General features: G+C 42.2%; 1 protein-coding gene across 1 annotated transcript; it reads right to left on the bottom strand.

Moving 5' to 3' along the window:
* Positions 1–118: 118 nt before the first annotated feature.
* Positions 119–26,737, bottom strand: baiap2l1b (BAR/IMD domain containing adaptor protein 2 like 1b). The gene is made up of 14 exons (XM_020102894.2): positions 26,421–26,737; positions 23,854–23,929; positions 23,410–23,496; positions 16,729–16,790; positions 14,472–14,543; positions 14,072–14,206; positions 10,052–10,204; positions 9,631–9,786; positions 9,187–9,304; positions 8,840–9,056; positions 6,635–6,697; positions 5,544–5,760; positions 1,128–1,174; positions 119–1,038 (listed from the first exon to the last, which is right to left on the bottom strand). The coding sequence occupies exons 1-14, from the start codon at positions 26,469–26,471 to the stop codon at positions 966–968; spliced, it is 1,527 nt and encodes a 508-aa protein (XP_019958453.2). The 5' UTR covers positions 26,472–26,737; the 3' UTR covers positions 119–965.

Below are 26,737 nucleotides of genomic sequence, written 5' to 3'. Positions count from 1 at the left end.
TTAGTAGTTTTTGTGTAATTACACTTACTTATACACAAATGAACCCAGATGAAAACACAACCTCTTTGGTGGAGGAAATGTAAAATCCTCAAACAAAACAACAAACTAAACAGCGAACTGAAGAAATAAATCTTTATTTTTCATACAGCACATTCTATTAAGGGTGTAATATGGAAGATGAGTTTACAAAGTGTGTGATGAGTAAAGCAGAAACGACTGCACTGTGATAAGATGAGCGTCACAGCTCATGTCCACAATCTGAAGGGTGCAGCAGGTAAATGGTATTCTACAGCAGGTTTGTGCTGTATGTGTCATTAAGGCAAAAGTCCCGTCGCCATGATCGTCGAGCTCTACACAGAGTTAAGTTTGATGGCGAAGGACAATGACGATATCACCTGTTGTACAAAGTTATATACATGAGGGAGATGAGGATAAAGATCATGTGTCTGCCTTTCAGGATGCATCTCTGTAAATGTTTGCAATTTTCTCTCCTCGCTGCAGCAGACAGATATTTTAGAATCAATCCCAGAGTTGCAGCATTTTCATAAAGACCTAAAACACAGAGGTCCTCAAAAAGTACATTCTTCTACTGTCCTATGGCAACAGGAATGATTTCCAACAGTTGTGTTTCGGCGATAAACAAGCAACATGACCGGCATACAATATTTTTCTTTGACTGGGTTTATTCATCTAGCTCTGAAGTGCAGGCAAGAATGTGGTCATTTAAAAGTCGCCACTACACACAAGGACGAAAATAGACATTGTTTTAAATATATGAGCATCTGGAAATAAAACGCTTCCACAGGAGAGTTTGCAGCAGTAAGTGCTTCTGTCTCATCCAGGACCAGAAACAGCTGCTGGTCAGTTAAAGGCAGGAGAGAGCTGCACGTCCTGGGTGTGAGGACGATGGGAGGCTGGGGAGGACTTGTGGGAATCGAAGAAAGACGGGTGGAGAGCTGGACGGATCAGATGACTGGTGCAGAGCGGTCGTTGGTGACGGTCGGACGTAGCCTGACTGTGGCGAACGGATTCCCTCCCCTGTGGACATGCAGCAGAGACAAGTGATGAATTTGTGTCTGAGCAAAAAAGAGAAAAGTGCACCATCGTCATCCTCGGCTGTGACTTACGCGAGGAAAGCGGGTGAAGGTCTGGAGACGCCATTTGGCTGTGCCCCCTGTGGAGAAAACAGATACACAGTCTATCACATGGTGCGTAACCATGACCCGTTTGCACTACGAATGCAACAATCACCCCCCGTTCAGACATGTGTCTTGCATTTTCCTATTTTAGGCTGCAGGAGTGGACAAGCTGGATAAAAACACGGGTGAGGGAGAGTGTGGGAAAGACGTCGCGTTGCATCACATCACAAGACAGCGTGTGGAATCTGGACCTTCTGGAATTTCAAGTTTCCTCAAGTGCATTAAGTTTTCTTATGACAAGTTAGTGAACACAGACACAGGAGAGAATATTGAATGAATATGTTTGTCTTGCTTGTATTTGCAGACTGAACTCTAGTATAGATGCAGATGGCGTTTGTACCCAACTTGCATCCACAATTAAATGAGCAAATCAAAGAACCCCAATTTTCCCCACTTCAGAATGTTGTCAGCACAGTGGTCGTGAACCTTTGAGGTTGTGGTTAAACCTCAGAAACTACCGTGTGTGTGTGTGACAGCCAACAAAATCCCTCCCTGTGTGCTGCTCAGTATAACGTTTACTTGAGGTTTAAACTTTACAATTAACACACTTAAAAAAAAAAAAGAAGTGAAGAAAAACTAAAAATTTATAAAGTGTTAAAAATCTAAAATGACACACTCACAGTCACTAGAGTAAACTGTTGTGATTGTTTAATGTAGTAGAAACACTAATAGTTGATCTTTCAGACAGCAGGTATTTAAGATGCCTTCCACCTGCAGTACTTCACATATTCCACAAGAGGTCAGAAGTAGATAGAGACTGATGTTCCAGCCTGTTATTTCCCACATGACCAAAGTTTCACATCTGTCCTCTTGCAGATGTTGGGATCACAGATCATGCAGCAGTAATCAGGTCTGGGAAAGGACACATTTCTTTACTCACATGGACAGATCATGTGGTTTCTTTTTTTTTTTTTTACACCACACGTACTGCTGCTATTCTCCTTTAACGATTCAACCTGCGATTCATCAGTCCATAAAACATTTTCCTACAAACTGTGACACCAGCTCTAATGCTTCCTTGACACGTTAAGCTGTTATAGTTTGTTGAACTGTAGACTGATGAATGTCTCAACTCTTTAGTTGACTTTGTGACCCTTTCAAGGTTTATGCAAATCAACAATACAAGAGCTTCTTCTGAAATCTGAGGCATGTCGCAGCCTCGTCAAATGTTTGACTTATTTAAAGTAGCTCTAACACACACATGCACAACTCAAGGCATTCATTGGCATAATGCATTCCCCAGCTCCTTCTCCTAATCTTAACAATCACAACTAAATGCCTACCCCTACCCCCAAAACCAAGTCTTAACCCTCAAATGTCCTCACAATGACGTATTGAACCAAAATTGGCCCTCAAAACTATAGACACACACACACACACACACACACACACACACACACACACAGACACACACACAGACACACACACACACTCACTCACTCACTCACTCACTCACTCACTCACTCACTCACTCACTCTCATACACTCTTTTCTATTTTGCTGTTTGTGGTGAATGTGTGTGTGGGGAGGTATAATATTCTGTTTGTATAAAAAGGGCTTTATTAATAAAGGCTGACTAATTGATGATTTCTAGTTTAACACAGAATTGTGTTCATTCAACATGCTGACTCTCAGGGAACCATCTTTGTCTTATTTCCTGTTTCAGTGATACTTCAGGTCAAAGTCATGTCCGTGCCTTTAACTTTCTCTGCAGAGCTCAATCTCTCAGATCTATCTATCTTTGTCGCTCTCTCTCTCTCTCTCTCTCTCTCTCTCTCTCCATCCTCTAAATATATTCATTCCTGTGAGTCATTATCTTTTCCTCCACACAAAGCACCAAACCAGAGAGGGTGCATTTTTTTCTCATGGTGACAGTGCATTCCTGGGTAACCCCACCTCCCCCAGCCCTCCTGTCTCCTCTCCTCCTCTCAGCCTTCCTTCTCTGGACCCGACACATCAGTTATACTCAGTTACGTGGAAATGGCACTGATAACACACATCGGTCATAAAATGCAATCTGATCTTCATTTATGACACAACTAGAGACAAACACAATAAACTTAAGCTAATAACACACAAACAAATTATTATGATCCCGGCAAACCGCACAGGCAGAATAATCATTTCAACACACACACACACACACACACACACACACACACACACACACACACACACACACACACACACACACACACACACAAACACAAACACAAACACACACACACACACACACAAACACACACACAAACACACACACACACACACACACACACACCCCTACTAGTGCGGAGAAAACTCAAAACACACACTCCTCCACCTGCACAGAGCTCATTACCTCATGAGAAGCACAAAATTATGCAGCGCGACACACACACACGCACACACACACTCTCACATTGTATCATACTCACAATAATGTTCATGACAGTTCCAAGCTAGTTGTTAACTAACCTAAACACAAGTGCACACGCACGGCACCAACCCACATACTCTGAGCTCAACATAAACCACTGTGTTATACCAGAGCTCCAGGGAACTTTTTCCCACACGCAAGTCTATTCTGGTATCTGTGTGTGTGTGTGAGTGTGCATGTGTGTTTGTGTTTCTCTGCTTGTTTTTTGTGTGCATGCTTTAAATATTGTCAAATCAGGGGTTTGTGAATCCCTAGAAATAAAACTACCCTGAGAGTGACCCTTACTTAAGGAGGAAAAGAAGGGAGGGACAGAGAGAAAGGGAGAGAGAGAGAGAGGCGTGGATTGACAACAGAGAACAGAAAGTGTTCAGATGTGGAGATAAACAAACAACATCAAGGGAAAATGAAAGAATGAAGAGAGAGCGATAGAAAGGGAAGGGTCAAACATCACAACTCTACCACAGAGTATCCACAGTGGTCAATTAAAAATGAATACTTATACACATATGAATGTATATATTCTGTATATATGCAAGCATAAAAGGGAATATCCCCCTATGGCTGACAAGTGTGAAAATGTTGTGTTTGTGTGTACTTGTACTCAGATCTTTGTGGGGACCATTTTGAGCATAGACTTTACTGAATGAGGACATTTTGGCTGGTCTTCACTGTGTTCTCTTGCTGTTAGGGTGAGGTCCAGGTATTACTCATGTTGTGGAGACCTACATCTGTTGACACAGCCACATTATGGGGATCTGTCCTCCTTACGCAGAGAAAAAGCAAATCCCAATTATGTAAATCATCGTGTGTGTGTGCAGGTGACCTTGATGTACCGCATCATTTACATTGATCCAGGGAAGAGGAACGAGAAAAGCTTTTTTTGAAGAAAACCGCAAGTTTGGCTGAGCCTTTGCATACTATGTAAATAGAAGAACATTAAAGCGAGGACTATGTTTGAATATGGAACAACTGAAATGATGCGTGACATAAGAATAAAGAAGTTAATGTTAGCGTTCCCGACAATGGATGTATTCAAAAAAATTTGCTTGGGCCTCATTCATCATTACATTACAGTATGGTGTGTATGCACTGCGTGTGACTTCAGTCACCCAGCCCGACACAGACTCTGTTCTCATATACGTCCCAGAGTTACTGTCTCTATCTGGAACAGAGTCTCCAGGAGAGCCAGTATTAGCACACCAGCGATTTTTGTAACAAAGGTCTTTCCAGCTGTGTCCGTCTTCATCCCCTACAACCATGTGAGGATGAGTCCTGAGACTTTGCATAAGGAGAAAGACTTTTAACTTTTGACTTTTTTTTCTTGACATTTTCTTCCCAATATCTTAGTCTGAGGTGAATCTGTGATGGTTCAAATAGAGTTCAAATCCATCTATTTTCTATCTGCTTAGCCTGTTCGGGGTCAAAGGGGCATTTAAAAGGACCAAAAACGCTCTGGGCAAGAGTTTTAACTGTGTCTCTGAGTCCCTATAATTGATTTTTTTATGTGTATGTCAGCTGACACAGAGAGTGTATCAGAGTGAGGTCAGGTTTACTGCACAGACATAAAGAGCTCATGTGACACCACACACCCACCCACCCACACACACACACACACACACACACACACACACACACACGTACTGTCAACAGCAGGCGAGATAAGGCTGCACAGCTGAGGTACAGTAGTCCTGCTACAGCAGGGATCAGGTAAGACGTAACCTCACGGCACTACGGCGGGGCTGTGCCAGTGCAATAGAGATGTCTGGCAGGAGACGGGGTAATATCGTTCTGACCTGATTACATTCTTAGAACAATCATTTTTAAAAGGCAGGGCTAAACTCTACTTAGGCTTAATGGACCACTTTAACAGGAGGCTTGGCAAAACCCTGAAAATGCACACGAACCAAATCACAGACACACTGACTGACCGTGTTGTGATCAGACGAGGAGGATGAGGCTGCGGAGGGTGTCGGGGAGTGGTGGTGATTGTTATTTGTGGTGGACAGGGAGCCATTCTTGATGGTGTTGCGCTGTGAGCTGTCGCAGTAGTCAGCTGGGGGGAGCACCATGGTCGCCTCGTCTGTCTCCGTGTCCTGGTGGTGCAGGTTGACCACACTTCTACTGCGGTATGGTGCAACAGACATGCTGTGGAGGAGGAGGAGAAACAGGGAGATGAAAGATGGAGTGGAGGGAGAAAAAGAGGAAGGACAGTAGGAAAGGAGGAAAAAGGCCACTGATTAAAAGAACACACATCTCCTGGCATGTGTGTGTGAGCTTCTGTGTTTCGACTGAAGAGGTTTGTGTTGAAGTTGACGTTGGGTTCACGGACATGATGTTACGATTAAGGTGATGGGATGCAGACTGTGTGTGTTGTGTCCCGCAGCGCTGGTTAGGGTTTAAACTTGTGTTTCCGTGACTGGTAGCAGTTGGCTGGCAGCCTCTCTGTGGGAGGTGCAGCACATTAAGATCTAATAAATTAATCCTGCAGGGATTAGTCTCTTTGAAGAAAAGCCTGGAGTCGACCCCCCCCCCCCCCCCCCTTTCTCTCATCAGCAGCAAAATCTATTTATCAGCACACAACATCCTGTTTCCTGAAGTTTTGCTGGGCTTGTGTGAATTTCACATTTAATTTAAATTACTGTGTCCTGAACACCAATATATGATCAAAAGATACCCAGATGTCCTTTTGGGGTAACATGGAGGAGACACGATTTATGACCCATACTGCATCCAGCCACCAGGTGGCAAATGAAACTCTTTGGCTTTACTTCTGGGGAGCTGTCATGTCTTATTGGTCTTTCTGTCTTCACAGTCCAGAGCAGTGGCTGAAGGTTTCTCAACAGACTGATACATAACTTTTAAATACAAATAAAAACTTGAGCACGATGGGAATCATCATAGGATGAGAAAGGTTAACAGGGGTAACCAGAGGAAATACTGCCAACAATACAGCTGGCTGTAACATGAAGCCTGCTGTGTCTGTGTGTGTGTGTGTAGCTGGAACGTGGAGTCTCCTTACCTGTTGTTATTCATGAGTGGCTCAGAGAGTGCCAGGCAGTAAGATGAAGGGAACCAGCCCCTCCTGCGAAAGACAGGGACAAAGAGAGAGAGAGAGAGAGAGAGAGAGAGAGAAATTAGGGATGATTACATCTGTGGTGTATCTGACTGTCGGCTGTCCTATCAGCTGTTATTGAACAGGAATCTGAAAACCTCTATGAGTGATTGGTCAAGAGCTCAGCTGCTCTGCTGTGTAATCAACAGCTTCTTCCATCATCTAATCAGAGGATACAGAGGCACAGAGGATAGAGAGAGAGTTACAGACGCAGGTGTTTGTATTGTCGAGATATTATAGAGCTTTTATCTTTCTCCCCGATTGTTGTATAAACCGTGAGGATACCTTTGGTAACTATGGCAGCGAAAAAGTGGGAATCCATCAGAGAAAATAATCGGAGCATCTGGTTTGCAAATAGATTTTATCAAAATTAATTTTCTTTTTCTAAATGACAAGACCATTTACCATTTACACACATACGCCAAAATAATCCATACTTCATTATGGATGTGAAAAAGATACAGAGTCAAATGGTTGACTTAAATTTAAGCTACTCAAAGAATTCTCACCTTTCTCGGTTAATTTCATCTTGGAAATACATTTAGTCGGAGTTTCCATGAGAGAACGATATGACAGCTTCTCTCAATCAGAAGATCAGGCCAAGGACTGTGTGTCATTGTGCCGTCAAGGGAACAAGATTGTTCGCAATCAGCCTCTCCCTCTTCCATGTGGATGAATGTTAATATTTGCACATTAAGCCTGAAGAGCAGGCGTTTCCTTTCATGCCTCTGATAAAAATCACAACGGGAAAACACAACTCACTCAATCGCACTCATATTAATAATAGCTCTTATTTATTCAGGGAATGGTTTTCCACTGAAAACATGCACTCCTTTCCAGCACAGATGTAACTGCCAGCTACTGGAACAACTTGACATTAATAAAAAACCTTGCTCGAGGAGAGCTCGGTAGCACTGTTAGCCGGGGGCGTTCACTTTCCCCTGGTGACTTTCTCCTGGACAGGAAATCAAACCTCTAACAAGACGGTTTGGATGATGAGATGAGAGGATCAGATTCATATATCGGAGAAGAAGAGACGGCGAGTGTCTGTGAAACGTTGCCCCGTCGAATTCTGCAGTACTGCTGCATTTTTCACACGCTGCGATTCGAATGCAGCCCTGCCTTACTGACATTCATTCTTCTGTCCATTAATACTGTGTGTGGGTATCGGAATCAGTCTACTTGTTGCCAGGCAAGTTGCCGGGATACACTATCAAAGCTGAAATAAGACAAAGGAAGAAACCCAGCGAGAGACCCGAAAGCATGAAAAGCCAAACCTCCTACGGGACTTGAAGCCTCTCTCTTCGGATGCTGTCTTCTGATAGACACAATGATATACACTTTTTAAGCCTTTAGGCAGCAGCTCGTAGCAGCAAGACCAAAGTTTGACTTTAGAAAGAAACTCAAAAATTATTCTTTTCTGCCCTTGATCTTTTTTTTTTCAGGATATATTCGCCAGGTAATTTCCCTTGATAGAGATAGAGATCAAACCTGATGAATGATTTAAATTCAAAAACACACTTCCAAGGGCTTCAGATCAAATCCCTGTTTAAGAAGTCAGACATCAGAGACCTGGGGAGAGCAGGCTTGGTTTGGCTCCTGCTTGTGCGAGAGAGCAGGTGGTACCTCTGAACTTCTCTCTCCGCTATCGTACATCCTGCCCTCAGGCCGTACTTTGGTTTGATTTCCTTATCAGTGAGTGTTCCAGCTCAGGCATCACTCGATGAGCCCAGAGCGCTGGGTGTGTGTGTGTGTGTGTGTGTGTGTGTATGTGTGTGCATGTTAGTGGGCATGGCTGGCATCAACAATCAAGTAAGGGACCACCTGGCCAGTTAGGACAGAGCAGTCCAACTCATATAAATCACATGATCATTAGATGGACAGAAGAACCTGACAGGAATAATAAAAACAATGGAGGAGGAGGCTAATTCCAGAAATGTGTCAGAACACACATCTTCAGCTTCATGAGACACAAGGAAGTGCGGTGATGAATTTGGTGTGATGTGGACATGTGAAACATTTGATATCAATAGCAGCAGCAGGGGTGTGTGGCATCGTGCCTTAACAGAAACACGTTACTACTTTTCATGCAAAACATGTGGTTCGACTCACTTTCCGCTCTTCTCCATTTCACCATACATCCACCCGTCTCTCTCCTCGGGAATGAGCAGGACGAGGACGTCCCCCTCGTCAAAGCTGAGCAGAGTGCTGTTGTTGCCGGCGGTGTGAGGGAAGATGGTGCGCACGCGAGGCCTTTTCACAACATTGTTGAGGCCCGCCCCGACGGACACAGACCTGGGGAGATTGTTCTCCTCAATGTTCCCATGATCTGGAATTAGAGGAAGGAAGAAAGGTACGGATGAAGTGATACAGAGAGGACAAAAATAAGAAGCATCATTTATAGTGACATATTTCACATACACTCTCAAGCTTAAAGAAACATCATACGTCATAATTACCTGTGCTGCTGTTGTTGGTGATGGGGGTTACAGGAGAAGGTTTGTTCTCCTGGGTGAACATGTTCACCAGAGGGCTGGCCACAGGCTTCAGAGGTGGAGCCACAGGAGCAGTAATGTTCTGCCATAGAGCATCAATCATAACGTTAGCATGTTAGCAAGTGTGCCAGTGTGAAGCCAGTACAGCAAAATAAATATCTGTCACCCAACTGGTCTGAGTGTCATTCACATACACATTATCTTAACTAGACTAAAAAAATAAATATGACAAAATATTGCCTTTACATGAGTTTTTAAAATAGATATAGAATAAATAACTAAGTGATTAGCAACTGTACATCGTGAACAGATCTTGAAGTATTCGTGGTTGCACCACACTGTGTGTACCATGAAACAAAGCAGCGACATATCAAGCACAAGAACGTGTATTTATTTCTACCGTCATACCAGGCTGCGCTGTGACGGGGAGGGAGAGGGCAGCGGCGTGATGGAGACCGGCGTCCGCAGCCCCTCGATCATCGACAAGACGCTCTCTGGCATGTTGGTGGCGTCGTTGCACTGGTCCTGCCAAGTGCTCAGCTTCTCCGTCAGTATGTCTCTGGCCTGTCCAGCAGCACAGACATGGGCAAAATATATCAAAGGGAAACTGAGCGAAAATCACTATGCACACGTTTTCATCACTATGGGAACACGATGCATGGTGGGCTTTTGTAATAAATTGTTCTGGCAGCTGTTTTGATCAGATTCAAAACAAATGCTTTTCTCTACACAGATATTTCTGTCATTTTTGAACTCCATATTTTATCTAACATAAAGAAAGCTGGTCACCAACACCCTCATACATGTAAACCAGTACAGTGGCGTGTACCTTGTCGTGGAAGGAGGCGGTCTGGTAGGAGAACACACAGTGTTTGTCCACCAGGAAACAGAAGCGTCTCTTCTCCTCCAGCAGAGCCTCCTTGCAGCTGTCTGCAACGAACAACTGCATGTCCATCTGACGGCTCATCAATGTTTCCAGGCACTGACGACGTACACACAAACAAAACACACACATACATGCTCAAGTGATTTGCTAGAACATCGTCCAAATACAATACCTCACACATCCATGCAAGTTCTGAGTCCATGCACAAGCAAATATAATTCCAGTCTCTGTGAATGGTCTGTTGTTTGTAAGAAATGTTGTTGCCATATAGAAAAGATCATCACGTTGTCTTATCAGCCTGTGCACATGGTTGGCGGTCATTTAAGCCCTTTCACTGCAAACCTGTACGCAAATCCAACAACGGCAAACATATGAAAGGAGCACAATTCCTTTATGAGCATCCTAATCTCAGTCTTGCAGAACAGGTATTATTAGACTAGAGTTTACTGTATTGGCCAATTGGGACGTCGTCAGTGTTTAGAGCAACAGGAGGGAGATGGTCAGTCTTATCTGCACTGACAGCCTGCGATTATAGAAGAAGGACTCACGTGTGTCTATGTGCATCAAAGTGTCAGTTAGCTTTCTGAAATCACAGACTCCTCTCTCAGCTTTGATCCTTTTATTAAATCTAAAACTTGTTTCACCATCGATAATATCTCGTTGTATTTTACATTTCTTTTGAAATCAAGAACTAAGAAGCTGTGTGCAGAGTTTTGTTACTGTAGTAAATGTAGATACAAGTGAACTGACATGAGAAGAATAGATCCGGATTATTACCTAACTCCTTGACCTGGTGAGTTTTCACAAACAAATTCATATGATTCTGTAGCTACACACATACATTTTTATGGGGAAAGTTTCTTATAGTGAAACCATTTGTTTCAGGTGAGATCCATATTGTCTTCCTCACTGTCTGGAATGGGCACACCTGCTAACGGCTGTAAACACAATGGCACACACACCCTCTCTATTCAGCTCTCACAACCGTCCTTATCTGATAAATCCTTTAAATGGCCGAGGGCTTTATTTAACAGGAGTCTGAGGAAACACACGCATCTGCAAAACATTCAGTTTCTCCTCTCCTGTGTCAACTGTGTGCCGGGAAACATATATTTAATGGAAATGTGGCAGCCACCTGGTCGGAGAGTGTTAATGACACTAATTTATATGGAGTGTCACAATATGGTGTAAAATGTATAAAAATACTTAATAATTCAATACTGTTGAATTATTTCTATACAAACTGTCAGAACAGATTTTAAGGGACTAATAATAGAATCTAATTCCAGTGGGAAACATAAAACATGAACTGTGTAAACCTGTGTTTGTTTAGTAACAACAGCTAAATAACTCCCAGCAGACTGATATCACCCTTGTGCAAACACTGCCGTTTGTCTAATGGCAGGAAGTCCTCACATGAACCTTGGCTTACATTTGTGTCAACAAAAGAGCTGATGCAAATTTCACCAGCAAATAATCACAACTACACAAATAAAAGCAGAAATAAAAGTCTTATTATTTTTGCCCATTCGCTCCCCCTTCATCTCCTCTCCTACTGTGGTTGTGTATCTGTTTAACTTTTGGAGCTGATGCTACAAAGTTTATGTTGAATCAGCCCTCCTGCTATAACGCATAAAATCTATATGGATGTTTTAACAGTCACTTACATGGGCAGGATTTCTCCCGGTGCTGCTAATGGTCAATCTGACTCTGACAGATGGTCAGTGTGTGTGTTTGTATGTTGTGTGTCAGCAGCACTAACTATAGGCTGCTCACTCGCACTCAAATGCTCTGTCTGCACATACAGTGCTATATCTCATAGTGTATCTATGTAATACAAAATGCAAAAGTGTTTCCTGCAAGTCCAAGTGTGCCACAGTGGCTACATTCATTTAGTTAATTGAGGTGTTTAATTTAATCACAGTGCTTGAAATGAATAACCAAATGTATCACATCCATTTAAAGTTCTTCAAATTCTTTCGTCTATTCTTGTGTTTTGCTTTGGCAAAAAAAAAAGAACTGCTCTTGTATAACGTGCCAGTAAAGATATTTTGAATTAAACAGAAGTGAGGGAGAGAAAAACGAGGGAGAAAAAAAATGACAAGAGAGTGAACACCTTTCCAGAAAGTGGGCGGCATAATTTGTACTAACAAGTGGATGAGGAAAGAACCAGGGGGAGTGTGAAATGCTATTTCCACACACACACACACACACACCCTCTTAATCACTTTTCATCTATCAACACTGCAGCAAGCCTGTTGCTATGGATAACCTGTTTATCTGAGAGCTATAGGTAAAAGAAAGAGAGGGATGGAAATGGAGAGATTGAGAAAAGAGGAGAAAAAACCCAGTGCTCTCTTTGACGCATAAACTCTTGATACATGTCTCAATCTCTGTTAATCCCGTCGACAGGGAGAAAAACTTGGGCTCGTTTTTTTGAGTCTTTTAATCAATTGTTTGACAGCTGTGGCAGCTCTCCCCCTTTTTTTTTTTTTTTTTTAATCTTGTCTTGACTTTTTGACGGATGGCTCCGCAGCTTTGAAGTCTCTTTGGTGAACAGTGAATCAGCGGCTGCTAAGCTCCTGACACCCTGTATGTCTGCTTGCTGGACCATCTCTGTGTTTGTCGGGGATCTAAATCCTTAAATCAGATAAGTCAGCACAAAAGTGAAAGAATACTCCTGAATCTCAGCCTGGTGGGAAGGTAGGGGAGGAAAGAGGTGATGGAAAAAAAGAAAAAAAAGTTAGGTGAAGGAGGGATTGAGATGGAGGGAAAAGCTTCAGGACTTTAAAACAAATAAGACAGAGAGAGATGAATCCAATAAGAATGAGTTTAACATAAAATATGTAATTTGGGCTCAGGTATAGGTTTGACCTCGCCGGCAGAATACACAAAACCCTTGAACATTCAGAGATGCACACAAACACACACCCAGGCGAACAGGCTGCCTGACTGGATCGATGTTGGGCATGTTATGTTAGATCTCTCAGGGTCGCAGCTTTAAAAAACTCATCCGCAATTTTCATTCTGCAGTGTCACTGACTGGGGGTGGAGGTATCATATCATAACAACTGAAACTGGCGGTAATGACTTCACATTCCACTGAGATTTATTGTGTACAGTTAGCTAATGGCAAAAAAAGAGCCTCCCTGATCAGGATCCACCAAGTTTTCTGTTAATCTGTCAAATAGTTTTTGCACATTCCTGCTAACTAACAGATAAACAAATAATTAATAGCAAATGAAAATGCCCTAATGAAGGTTAGAACCAGACAAGGATTATTTTTGACTGCCTCAGGGCCTGGGTATATTTGAATACAGAAACTTGATGGTGCAACATATTAAATTCAAAACACATTACTATGTGGTTCTGAAAAGGAAGCTGACACACACATCTAACACATATTAATTAAAACCTAGAAGGGAATATTTGAATAGGGCAGCTAAGGTTCTGCATTAACCAAACATTACTCAGACGTCCAAACCAATAAATACTTCCTCCTCTGAGTTTCATGCAACCAAGTGTTGCTCTGAATGTTCTTTTCTGATTGTACAAATGATTCAGTATGAAGATGGTGCAGCCCTTGTGTGCAGATAATTCACTTGCACGGTAACTTTTATCCAGTAACTCAAATTTGAACATTCCTCATTGTTTTGCTTGCATGTGCGTGTCCAGGTTTGCCAGTGTGCATGCGGGTGGAGGTGCAGGTGGGCAACAACAAACATAGATCTTCTTCTCCTGCATGACTGCCCAGAGCGGACACCTCACACATTGTCCCCAACTACTGTTACACCGGCTTTGACATGATGCATCTCAGGTATCAAGGTTTGTCAAAGATTGAGTGTCTGTGTAATTATGTCTATGCACATGTGAAGAACATGTGTGTGTGTGTGTTTGTGTGTCACAGAAAGAGCATCCATGTGTGTGTCACGTATCTACACATTGTTTCTACGTTCATCTCACCTCGCTCTCCCTGTTCTCGTACTTGTTGGCGTTCTTGCCTTGGCTCTTTCTTCTCAGCTTCTTCAGGTCAGACTGGGACTTCTCCAGAGAGTCCTGCTTCATCTTGTGCTCCATCTGATACCTCTTGAATGTGGCCTGATGCAGAGGAAAACGCATGAATGCTGGAAATCCAGAATCAGGTCAGGCAGAAATGATATAAAAATGTATTTGCAATTTCAATCAAGTGGCTAATTAAGGATTGAAAAAGCAAACAAACACAGGTATCGTGTCTCTGGGGTTTGGACACGTGACATACAGTATCTACTCCTCGGTTTGCAGAACACACTTGTCTTAACTTCATCATTTAAAAACTTTAGATTTTGTCAGATTTTATAGAAAAACACACACACAAACAACTCACTGTCATGTATTTGACGTCCATGTCTGTCTTTTTCTCAAGCTCGATTATTATCTCCCTGTGGAACCTCTTGAACTTTTGGTGAGGAGGATGGAGGGAGAGGGGGGGAGAGAGGGGTAGAAAACAAACAGCTGATTAGAACCTTGATGGACGGACAGACGGAGCAGTTTGTCAGATTCGCTGGAACAGGGAAACAGGGAAAAAGTCTCAAAGAGAGAAATGAAGAGTGATCATATGGAGTGTATGGGTGAGTGTGTGCGGGGGTGAGAGCCCCATCCAAGGTTGCGTTTATGAATTAGTCAGAAACGAAGCGTGGGAATGCCCACAGACTTCTCTCTCTCTCTCTCATTAGTGTGAGGGTGTCTAAGCACTCCCACCGCCACCGCAGCCTTGTTGCCTGTTGCCATGCAGTGACGGCACCCACACAGGGCGGATCAATGAAGTGGTAGACCCTGTTACTGAACTTGCGCACACGCACACACACACACACACACACACACACACACACACACACACACACACACACACACACACACACACACACACACACACACAGCAGACGAAAAGGTTTTCTTCCATCATTTTCTCTGACCTGAATTAATGCTGTGAGTCATCAACTGGAGTCCATTAACAAGGCAACCCACCCACTGACGCTGTTCGCAACAGTGTCTGAGAGGAGCGCCGCGCAAATTTTCTGACCCAAAGTTCAACTTTAACAGGTTATTTTCAAAGTGTGACTGAAATCTGAAATCATTTGCAAAATAGAAAACATCAGTTATTTTGGTTACATGTCTTGTTAATGACCATTAATGGAGCTCATAACCCAAGGAGGAACTTTCTAATCATTGGTGCAGATCCAGATGCTCTTCCTTTATCTTTCTTTATCTTTGAATGAAAGGTTGTTTTTAAACTTTTTTAAAAATTTCTCATAGAATAATTTATGGATCTTGATGTGAAAAATCAGGCATGTAAAGGGGACTGATATTTATGACTTTGTGCAATTTGGTGCAGATCCAGATAGAAATCTGTATCTAGTGAATTTTAATGTGGTTCCTTTAGAGGACTGTTGGGCCTTGGTTGAGGTATTTGCTTTATTAAATATCAGGTTGTATTCTAATTGCATGATTGGGAAAACACTAATAGTCAAATAATCAATTAAGTTCAGAATCATTAAGACAAAACATTCTGCAGGAAATTATGGAAGAACGGTTTATCAAGGGAAATAAGCACAGGCCCAGAGCGGTGCTCCTGGAAGAAACAAGCCAGGGCCAGAAACCATTTTGTTTGTTTCCTCATTGCCTTTTCCTGTGCTGTGGTTCTATTTTTCTCAGCGGAGACACTGTCCATTTAGGAGAAGACTGCTCCGAGTTTCCACATCTCAAGCGAGCGTTAAAAACATCAGTTTTCATTCTTTTAAACATGTGCTTTTTATTTCCCATAATTTAGTTTTGCCATTGACTCTTGTATATTTCAATGACTGTTTTTGTGTGTGTGTTTGTGTTATTTGTCCCTCGTTGTATATCTATTTGAAACTTAATTAACTGCTGATCTTGACTCACTGGCAGAAGAGATATTGTCTCTCACTGGTTAGATAATAAGGATCAATAAATAAATAAATAAAATAAAGTAGTAGTAACAGATTTATAGCAATTTAGAAAAGGAAAATGTCAAACAAACCACAGATCTTTGAGGTGCAGTATCTTGGGCTCTTAGAAAAGCCACTGAGCATTTATCCTGTCTTCGATTTAATAAATTTAACAATCAATAAATTAATTTGAATTAAATAAATCAATCAGGAAAATAGTCATTATGTCCCAACCTCCTGTGACATTACTGTGTATTCTCAATGCACCAAATTGTAACAGCTCCAGCTGGTGTTTTCCCAGGACGTGTTGAGGCCTGCCCCCTGTTCTCAGTGAGGAAATAAACCAACAACCCAAACCTGTTGTTTCCCTTCCTCTTGCAGCCGCTTTGTTTTCCTCATCCATCCTGTACTGCTACTGTAGCTGAGGTAGCTGGGTGGGGGTGCAGTATCTGTCTGTCAAAGGTGAGTGTTTGCTACTAAATGGTGCTTGGTGAGCCGAGGCCTCACCTGTGGTCATGTGTGTGTGTGTGTGTGTGTTGAACGACATGCTCAGAGAGTGAGAGTGTCTGGCGTAGTGCGTTTGGGTGAGGCGACACAATTACACAGCAATCATTTTAACTCAGGAATCTGCAGGAAGCAAACACACACGAGTGCAAAAACACATCAAGCACTTACATTCTCCTCCAGCTCAAGATTAACCTTCCTGTGGACCTCAGAGATTTCCATCAGCACAACACCTGCAGACAAGCAGAGAAAGACAAACAGAGTCAATCCAAGTGTTTCCTTTCCTGTCTTTGCTGAACAGAGACGACGGCGTAATTTGAAGATATTGTGCAACAACATGTATCGTAACAATGAGCTGATGCATTTACTGAACGTCATCTGTGACCTCAACACAGTCAAATGTCACCGGCTGCAGATTCTGTTAAAAAATATTTACTGCGCTAAAAACATTACATGTGCCTGGACCAGAAAACCTGGACCACCTAGAGCTCGGCTAATCAAAAAGAGCTTAGTTTGAAGGAAACCACAAGTTTCAACCGTCCGTCTGCTGTTGCTCACAAATCAATCAAATTAGGATTATTGAGTACGACCATTAGGTGGAAAAGTGTTGTTCTGGTTGACATGTTACACAGAACACAGAACACAGCTTCCCAAATCTTAAATTATAATGACCACATCTAAATTTACGGTCCCTTACAGATGCGTTTTTCATAAAAACAAACATACAACATGAAAAGGACTCATTATAAAGTTAGCTGCTTTTATGACAATACATACAATTCACTTTATAGTAGCCAAAAGTCTTTTTTAAATGATTTTCAGACATGAACTCAAGTAAACTTGGACAAAAATTGGACAAAGTTGAATAATTTCTTGCTGTAGAAAGCACATTTTTTTCATTACAGCACATTAACACTGACGCCTCTTGAATCTCGTCGACATCTCTGTCAGTGTCTATGGCTCATCTTTTTCATTCCAGCCTATCCGAAAGAATATTAATTTAACAAAACTGCCCACACTCATAGATATCAGTCATTTAAATATGTTTTAAATATGTTTTTTTGCTCGGATCCATGCCAAAATGTAATGGGCTCTTTCTCGGTCCATGTCCGGTCCTTCCACCAAGTTTCGTGGAATTCTTGGTAGTAATCCTGACAAACTGCGAAAGCATAACTTCCTCAGTGGAGGCAGTAACAGTGAACCCATCTCTCACGGCTAAAATCAGTGACACTACTCTGAGCCACATGGCCTGGACAGAGCTGTTTGAAAACGTGTTTGTGTAAAGTCATGCTCGGCTGGTTTAGTCTTTTGCCAAATACCAATTTCAACACCCTGGTAGAATAACTTGTGTGTGTGTGCACCAAATGTGTGTTTGCAGTAAATCTGATAACGTGAAAGAGAAACAATGAGGAAACTACAGCGGCTCGTACTTCAGGTTGTTCCACAGCAACTAATAATAAGTGTATAGAATATGTTGGGTGTGTTCTCTGTGCATGCAGGAACGTATAGTATACATTACATATGTGCAAACTCTCTGTCTACTACTGGATCATGTCACATCTCAGATATGACAGGATGGAAATTGTCAGAAGGGGAACTTGAGACTTGATGTTGTGAGTTTTTTACTGCAGTGAACTTTTCCCAGAGGGGAATTATTTTCCATGTACAGCGAGTGAATGTCACGAACACAAAACGTTCTTCAGTATCCAGCTGTACTCTACTTGGAGGCGGTAACAGTAATGCAGCAGTGAGAAGAGATGCTGAAGACCAACGCTGTAAAATAAACCTATAGTAAGTCTACACAAACCTCAGAGAAGATTCATCAGAGGGAATAACTGCTCTTGTGCCACAGCAGTTCATTGTGTTCAAATTAAATAAATCAACACGTCATTACTTAAAATGCAGCCGCGACTTCAGTGGAAAAAAACAGTCCAGTTGTCTTTACTCAACAACCGTCTGACGTGTGAAGATTTAAGGTGTAAATTCCTGACAGATGTCCAATAGGCTCGTGGTGTGATGCATCACTATGACCTGTACATTCACCAGTATGTAAACACCGCCCTTCCCTTCCGGCTCTGCTCCACCCACTCTACACCACGCCTGCTCCACCTCGCCCTATGGCACAGTGGCTCTTTTTAACTCAGCACAGTTCAAACACTCAGCAGATGAAGGGCGCAACAGTAAATCTGCCCTTTCATGGTGCAGGAGAAACCAGACTGGGGGGGGGGGGGGGGCAAGATGGGACTGGAAGAGGAAATGTGTCCATGTGTAGAAAAACACAGGAAAGGGTACTGTGAGTATTGAAGGAAAGGGATGAAGCGTGTGCTGGACAGAAAACGAGAAAGTAAGATGAAAAAAAAGGGTAGAGACAGATGAAAGAGAAAAGTCATGTGACACCAAAGAACTCTGTTTTCAAAGTAAAGCAGGCACTAAAATGATCAGGCTCCTGTAACTGTCCTGGACTGAACACATCTGACCTCAGAGTCACTTACAACAAGAACAGCGTCTTAATGACATCAGCAGGCGTGGAGCCAAGTCAAATACCTGCCTGACTGGTTTGTTTGTCAGACACAAACGTTATGAGTCATCAACGTATCACTATATCTGGATAACGCCAATGCAAATGTGTCATGTAACCGATTGCATTCAGGAGAAACGTCATGGTGAATCAACAGCCCTTTTGCTGCAGCTCACGCTCTTTTGTTTATTGTTGATACAATCCGCACAAAACGTTGCCGGGCAACAGGCGTGCACAATTGAGCAAGGTGTGAGGGCCAAAATGTGCCATGATGTGGACAACACCGGAGGCGATGGCACCGCCATTAGCAAACAACAACGAGCCAAGGTAAACCCACACAATAAAGAGGAGGCTGCCTGTTTACCCTGGATGTAAAAGGGTCTGGAGTCATGGCTGCACACAGTCAGCTCAGAGGAGGCAGATTTATATTTGCTATCACAGGGGAAGAAGCTGTGAGTCACACACAAAAGGCAGCATCTGAGAATTAAGCAACCTTGAGAAGTAAAGACAATGTGACGCAAATGTGAAAATTCAGGAACTTTCAGTTTACCTCAGACTTGGTGAACAGCTGAAGTAAATTATCTTTAAGGTAAAGTTGTTATTTTATAATTTAGTGTCAGTATGTTGGCTTTGAATGAAGCTTTGTGATTTAATTCAGTTCATCTTTGCCGCTGGTCAGCAAGAGCGACTCTCAGACCTTGTTCAGACCTGGTATTAACATCCGTCCTCGGAGATCCTGACAAGTAATCAGCTCGAAGTTCAGGATTGAACACACACAAATGTGTCCTGGGCCACATATGAAGGACCGCCGGTACTCAGCTGATGTCCTCTGACCTGCTGAATGAACCTGTTTGTGCTTATTTCTCATTTTGACCATTCTAACTGAACTTAACAAATCCCTGTATCTTCATAAGACTGTGTGTGTGTGTGTGTGTGTGTGTGTGTGTGTGTGTGTGTGTGTGTGTGTGTGTGTGTGTGTTTACTGGATTAATGAATGATGTGTTTGTGCGTGTACATTTGTAGAAAGGAAGCGACTCTATATCATCAGGCTCCATTCTTGTGACACAAGCTCTCTGGCCTGAGATAAAGTAGAGCAGGAAAAGGAAAATAATATAGCTTCCAGTTTTATAGTTTTATAGGGAAAAAATAGACACAAGGAGAAGCTGATTTTGTATGCAAAGTGGCCCACAGTTCTCTCACTGTTTATGACCGTGAACAAAATAATCTTGGCATTGGTGAGAGCCACCTGACACACCATGCTAACTTGTTTAGATTATGTAAAGTGGGCATGATGCCATTTGACGGGCCATCAAAGGACAACGTGTGTGTGTGTATTTGTTTTGTAAGCATCTACAAAGCCATTTCTGCTGTAAAGGGACAAAACTGGACGAGATTAAATTCCCTGCAGACAACAAAATGCTCAAATCCTCACAGGCTGTTTTTTTGGCAGCAATGTGGAGCCCCTGTCAATATTCTTTGAAAAGCATAAATATATTTTAGTTTACAGCATCAGTGAGACTTATTTTAACCTCAAACATTAAAAAGTTAGAAAGAGTGAAAACAAAAAGCTTTAAACTAGGTGCGTCTCTACATCCTGGTCTTTCACATCTTCATTATTCTTTCCTTGTTTGACCAGTGAATTAAACAAATCAGATAACAGAGTTCCTGAATGAAAGAACAGCTGACATTTGACCTCTGGCAGAGGAGGAGGAGGAGGAGGAGGAGGAGGAGGAAGGAGACTAGAGGAGTTAAAAGAGGAAGGTAGGAGGATGAGGTGCACCGGTCCTCCAGTGCCTCTCAAGAGTATCTGGTTTCTGGTTAGCTACGCATCAGTGAAGCTCAGGTTTCTGACGGGGTAAGATCACTACGTCCACGAGTCGTCTCAGAAGCAAAGTGCACAGACTTTTATCAAACTCCTGAACTCTTGTGTCGCAAGCTGTGGACGTTCGGACTGCATTAAGGTTCACAGGCCTGGTTAGATTAGACGACTTTTAGCAATGTGTATTTAATCACCCCTGCTCAACATAATCCCTCATAATGACTCAGACTAAACTGATCTGTCATGAGACCAGAGTGTCCCTCTCTCTGTCTGCCGCTCCCATACAGGGATTAGTGGGTACTGGAGTGTATCCACACATCAGGGGTGAGTGCGACTGAGCCTGGACATCATGACTTCCCCCTACACAAACACTACACAACCATGTCTGTTATCCCCGATCATTTTCTAATTTCTAATGGAGATTAAAATCAGATTTTTGGATAAAAATAGCATTTTAATTAATTATATGGAGAGTGATGATAATCAGCAGTTTGTTTGTGTCCCTCCCCTCATTTCCTCTTCACTCACAGGAAGCATATTTCAAGATGCACTCACCAGGACCAGATTTACTGAAAACTGCTCGGATCACTTTCCTCTCACAACTGCAAACAACAACTTCTGGATGAATGCAGACATAAAAATAGAGAAAGAAATTTCTCGGATACTGACGAAAATGCCGGGTCAGGCATCCACTAGTGCACAAATCTATGTACTAGTCCGATACTACGTCTTTACATTTTTTTGCAAATCCAAAAGTGTCTTTTATAACCCCTGAGATTCACAGTCTGATTTTCAGGGTGTTTCACGGTCGAACACATCACTAACCACAAATGACTGCCATCTGATAATGTTGACACTTGCCTGGTCCTTGTCTACACTGCGGGAAGATCACAGTGAACATACGCTAACCACAGTCACACCCTCCACCTGTACACAACATAATCTGTTGGGAGCAATGCACAAATCAATACTGTGATTTTCTAACCACTCAAGACAATTACACAAAGCTGCTTGTTAAAACACTGAGATGTAGATTGACTGTTTTGCAGAATAAAATCTTTTACAACCACCGTTCAAGTCGACGCGAGAGGAGGTGGGGGTGCTTCTTTGTTTTTTTTTGGGGGGGATGGAAAATTACTTTCGGATGTGCCAGTAAACTGAGACCTGTGCAGCACCAGGTGCCACCTCCCATTGTGCTGGTGAATTTAATTAGCAGTATGCTCCTAATCAGCAGGGGAGTTGAGAGACATATACTGTGGTTAAATCAAAGCGAGCCTCTGGTGACGGTGGGTTGGGAAGCCAGACCTCTTTGGACTGAAAATGAGCGTCTACAGGAACTAACTGACGCCCGGGGAGTCGACAATAAAAACTATCAGGGAACCAAACAAAATCTTTGTCACAATGTTCCTTTTAAGCTCATCACACACACAGCAGGCATCCATCACAAGGGCCGCGTGGGTGTTAATCAAAGCGTACCTGCAGCTGTGTGATGGCGCTCACTGAGTTGTGTATGTCAGCGACAATGAGAAGTTTTGACAGCGCACACATGTGCCTCCCTTCATCAAAATAAGATACAACAGCAGCCACATCTACACCAGAGACTATGTGAACATGGACAGCGATATCCTGACTATTGACCTTATTCTGAATTGTTTAGATTCTGATGTTTAAATGAGTTGCTAATAGAACATTTCATTCATATTCCCGTTTACGTGTTCCAGAGCATAGTACATTCATGACATAGAGCAGTTGTACACGCCAATGTCGCAAAATGCTGCAAAAACTCAGATAGACTGTTAAAATGCAATTACGACATATACATGTCTACATAACACGACTTCGGTCAGAATACTACATGTCTTCATTTCATTATTGTCATCATCACTTACGTAGGCTGGATCTACCTTTACTTTACATTAGTGCGTTTGACATCTGTGTTGTCAAGTAGTGCAAAGAAAACAAGTCTTTACTCAACTCTTTACATTTGAATGGAGAAAATGAATAAACCTGGTCACTCTGTTATCTTTGTTGCCACTGTAATGTCATTATGGTTTTACCACCAGCAAAACGTTGGTCAAACATTACGTGTTATAATTGGTCTGAAAGTCTGAACAATCCAAAATGATGTTTTCACACTGCAGTGTCTGAAGGTCCAGACATAACAAGGTAGCTGTGAACGACCCATGATCAGTGTTTAATTAATCTTAAGGCTTTGCACTGATTATCCAGTGGTTATTTTTCCACACTTTGATTTCAGTCTTGTGTCTTTGATCTATGACTGGAACAACTTTCATATAAAGATTAACTCGTCTGATGTGCACAATAGTGTTTCAGCTAATGCTGCCAGACATGACCTAAAGACCTCCAGAAAACCAATAATACATTCCTCTGAGAGACATGTGAGGTAAACAGCTATTTGAGGAAAAGCAGGGACGATCTCCACAGTCTGCAGACCTCCCACAGTTTATCCCAGAAGAGAGAGAGAGCCAGAGGACAGGGCAGCATGGAGACTTACCTAATTCTCTGGAGACAGGAGACACTGCAGCATTCTCCCCAATCTTAGACATTGCATCAAAATACAACTTTCCCGCCAGGATCATTGCTGGGAAAACGATAAAATGATCATTAATATTTGTGAGGATAGTTTTGGCAAAATAGAGACTCCCTAAAACCTGTTGAGGACCACTTGACACCCAAAATATTCAAATATAATAGATACAAATAAAACCCTCTACAACTGGAACCAAAACAAAGCTCAGGTTTACTGAAACAAAACCTGAAAAGCAAAATATTACAAAATGTTCAATGAGCTTTGGCCATAAAAGTCTAAAATACTCTTTTGTTTGTGATGATGTGGACCAATGAGGAGGACGGCAGCAGCTCAGTCACACTTAAACCTTGAAATCAGTTGTTTTTCTAACATCCAACTTATTATGAACGTCAATTGAAAAAAACTCACCAGCCACTGATTTCTCATAGTTCTTGCCGAGGTTGACCAGGTTCCTCAGGCCTGGGTTGAACTGCTCCATCACAGTCTGGGTGGAAAACAAAGGAAAGTGTGTAGTTTGTTATGATGTCAAACAGGTTTATTTTGGGGGATTTGGATTGAAAGACGTGGGTTAATCTTTGGGCGACTGAGTGACATCGGATGTGAGTTACTTCACGTTAAACCCTGCGGACTAATCATTAACCGCAGCTACGACAGGTGACCTTTGGGCAAAGATTCACCTGAGTGTCTTGTCTTGAATTGTCGCTCGTGTAATGTGGGTGGAAGCGAGCAAAATGAAGAACGAAAGTCAGAAACCACCCAGAGAAGGAAAGACAGGAAACTAAAAAAGTAAAAAATAAAAATATTTTATTCCAGACACATCGTAGGGACATTTTTGGATTGATAAAAACCAGCATGACGTGGCTCTATCCATTCTTCACATTCTCTGATCGATGACAGGGGGAACTTTCCATAATCCTGTGCTACACTTATCTCTGTAATTACCTCAATTAGTCGGCTATTCTCTCTCCATATCTTGTCTTCCTGAGTGATGACTGTGAGGTGATAAGGTCTTAGTCAAGTCCAGAGTGCAGGAAATGAATCAAATTTCAGAAAGGCCCAAAAAGACAAACATTAACAAAGGTCTCTATCAGAAGATGCTGTCGATCAGATTACATTACACGACATCTTGGATCTTCTAGTTTCACGATTCGTGCCATAAACGTAAACTGTGAAGTCATTTAAAACACAAAACAAATCTTAAAGCAGCAACTCTCCCCCTCATTTGCTGTTGTACTCATGTAAACACACAGTGCTGTGGGACAGCTGTTGATTATAGCTAGAGGGCCAGAGGAGCTTTGCTATATAATCTTACCACACAACACACTCAGCCAGCTAAATTATTAAACCTGGAGTCTCTTTCCTGCATTTCATCACACCACAAGGAGCTGTGGGGTTTGTCCCTGGGAGCAGCAGCAGATAATAACTATTCTAGACGAGGAATACGTGTTTCTGTGAGAGACCATTAAAATCTTCTTCTTTTTCCCTGTGGCCTCTATGTTCACTCACCTTTTCTGTCCCACACTGCACTCAACAGGTGCTACAGCTCTTGGTGGGATTTAATGAGTGGGGCAGCTCATGTTTGTTTATTTTAAACACTTATTAAAGCATCCACTTGTGTTCAGTAAATGAACAGTTAATCATTGGATGACACCACTGCCAGGGAACATTACTAAGCAGCTCAAATGATGCTGATCAACCAGGAACACAGCATTATGAGGAAATGGCACTCCTGTAGGGTGGGGCTATTTACTTCAAAACCTGAAACTAAAAGTTACTTAAAGGTACAGTGTGTAGAATCTACTGTTGAAATTGCATGTTGCAGTGTAACACAACTCTCACCTCACCCTCCCCTTCCAAACATGAAAAAGATCCTGTGGTAGCCTTCAGTTGTCATAATAACTCAAAGGTGTTTAATTTGTCCAGTCTGGACTAATGTAAAAAACATGGCAGCCTCCATAGCGAGGACCCCCTCGATGTAAATATTAAGTATTTAAATATAAAGGGCCTTTTCTGGGGTAAAGAAAACTACAATTCATACAATTTAGATGAAATGAACTAGTGAAAACATCATGATGATTATTTTACATTAAATTATCTGCATTAGTTCCATCTCGCCTAAATCTTACACACTGGACCTTTAACAGACAGCTGAGAGCAAACTGCACTTGAACCGTCTATAATCCAGATATTATTCTGATGCAGAGGTAAACACACAACAGTCCAGTCAATGTAAAGCTAGACCCCATTCATTTAAAGACACTTTAAAGGGATAGTTCATCCAAAAATTCACTCACCAACATGTTGATGGAGGGGTCGGTGAAATGTTTGACTCCAAAAAAACACTTATCAGAGGACATTTAGGACAAAAACATGGTGTAAATGACAGTTTGGAGTCGAATTTGAATGTGAGGGCTTACAGACAGCTGGACGACACCACAGGAACAGTATGGAGGCATTTTATGATTTTTTTACGTTTGAAGAATCGGTCACCATTTACTTCAATTGTTTTGGATTTGGCTGCAACGCTGTTTACCCCTGAAAACTCCAAAAGTGTTTTGTGGACTCAAACACTTCACCCACCCCTCCGTCAGCCCAGTGCTGAGTAGATACTGATGAATTTTCATTCTTGGGTGAACTATCCCTTTAAACTCTCTATAATCTAGATATTTGTCTGACACAGAGGTAAACAAACAGTTCAGTCGATGTAAAGCTAAGACCCCATTCAATTGTCCAAACACAGACACTTTGAAACACACCCTACATTATCGTGACTTAGAAGAAACTAGATATTATGATTCCAGATCTTATTCCCTGTCAAATATCTACAAGAATAAACTGAGACTGGTTCAAGCAGCTTTCAGAGGATCAGCAGGTGACAGAGGACAGTGACAAGTTGAAGTACAGCAGGTGTGTGTCTCCATGGAGGACACATGTCTGAGGTGTTTTGTGCTCGCACCTGTTGTATTCTCACCCACCTTGTATGTGCCTTCAGTGAGCTTGTTCACCTCCTCCGCGCTCCTCGACATGTTTAGATCCCTCACGACGCCCGAGCCACGAGAAGAAAACACACAAAAACCTCACAACGCCAAACAACTCAAAAAGGACAAAAAATAAAAGATCCAAGAAGAGGAGAAGTGACCGAACCTACGGAAACATGAAATTCCTCATAGCCAGCAGGAGACGCAAGACGCACATAGTCCAACAAATGAGAAGAATATAAATAAAGAGAGGAATAAGGAGGAGAGTCCAGTGGTGTGTGTGTGTGTATGTGTGTGTGTGCGTGTGTGTGAGC

Source organism: Paralichthys olivaceus, chromosome 5, assembly GCF_024713975.1.
Source record: "Paralichthys olivaceus isolate ysfri-2021 chromosome 5, ASM2471397v2, whole genome shotgun sequence".
Classification (NCBI taxonomy): Eukaryota; Metazoa; Chordata; class Actinopteri; order Pleuronectiformes; family Paralichthyidae; genus Paralichthys; species Paralichthys olivaceus.
The sequence above is the reverse complement of the archived record's forward strand: the minus strand, read 5'-3'. Positions and strand labels throughout refer to the sequence as shown.

Bases quoted from the DNA above. Each gene is read 5' to 3' on its own strand.
- baiap2l1b (XM_020102894.2), bottom strand. From the start codon at position 26,471: ATGTCGAGGAGCGCGGAGGAGGTGAACAAGCTCACTGAAGGCACATAC. The intron at 16,791-23,409 runs GTAAGTCTCCAT...GCTTGTCTGCAG, and splicing joins TCCTGTCTCCAGAGAATTAG to GTGTTGTGCTGATGGAAATC. The intron at 14,544-16,728 runs GTAAGTGCTTGA...CCTCACCAAAAG, and splicing joins ATCTTGAGCTGGAGGAGAAT to TTCAAGAGGTTCCACAGGGA.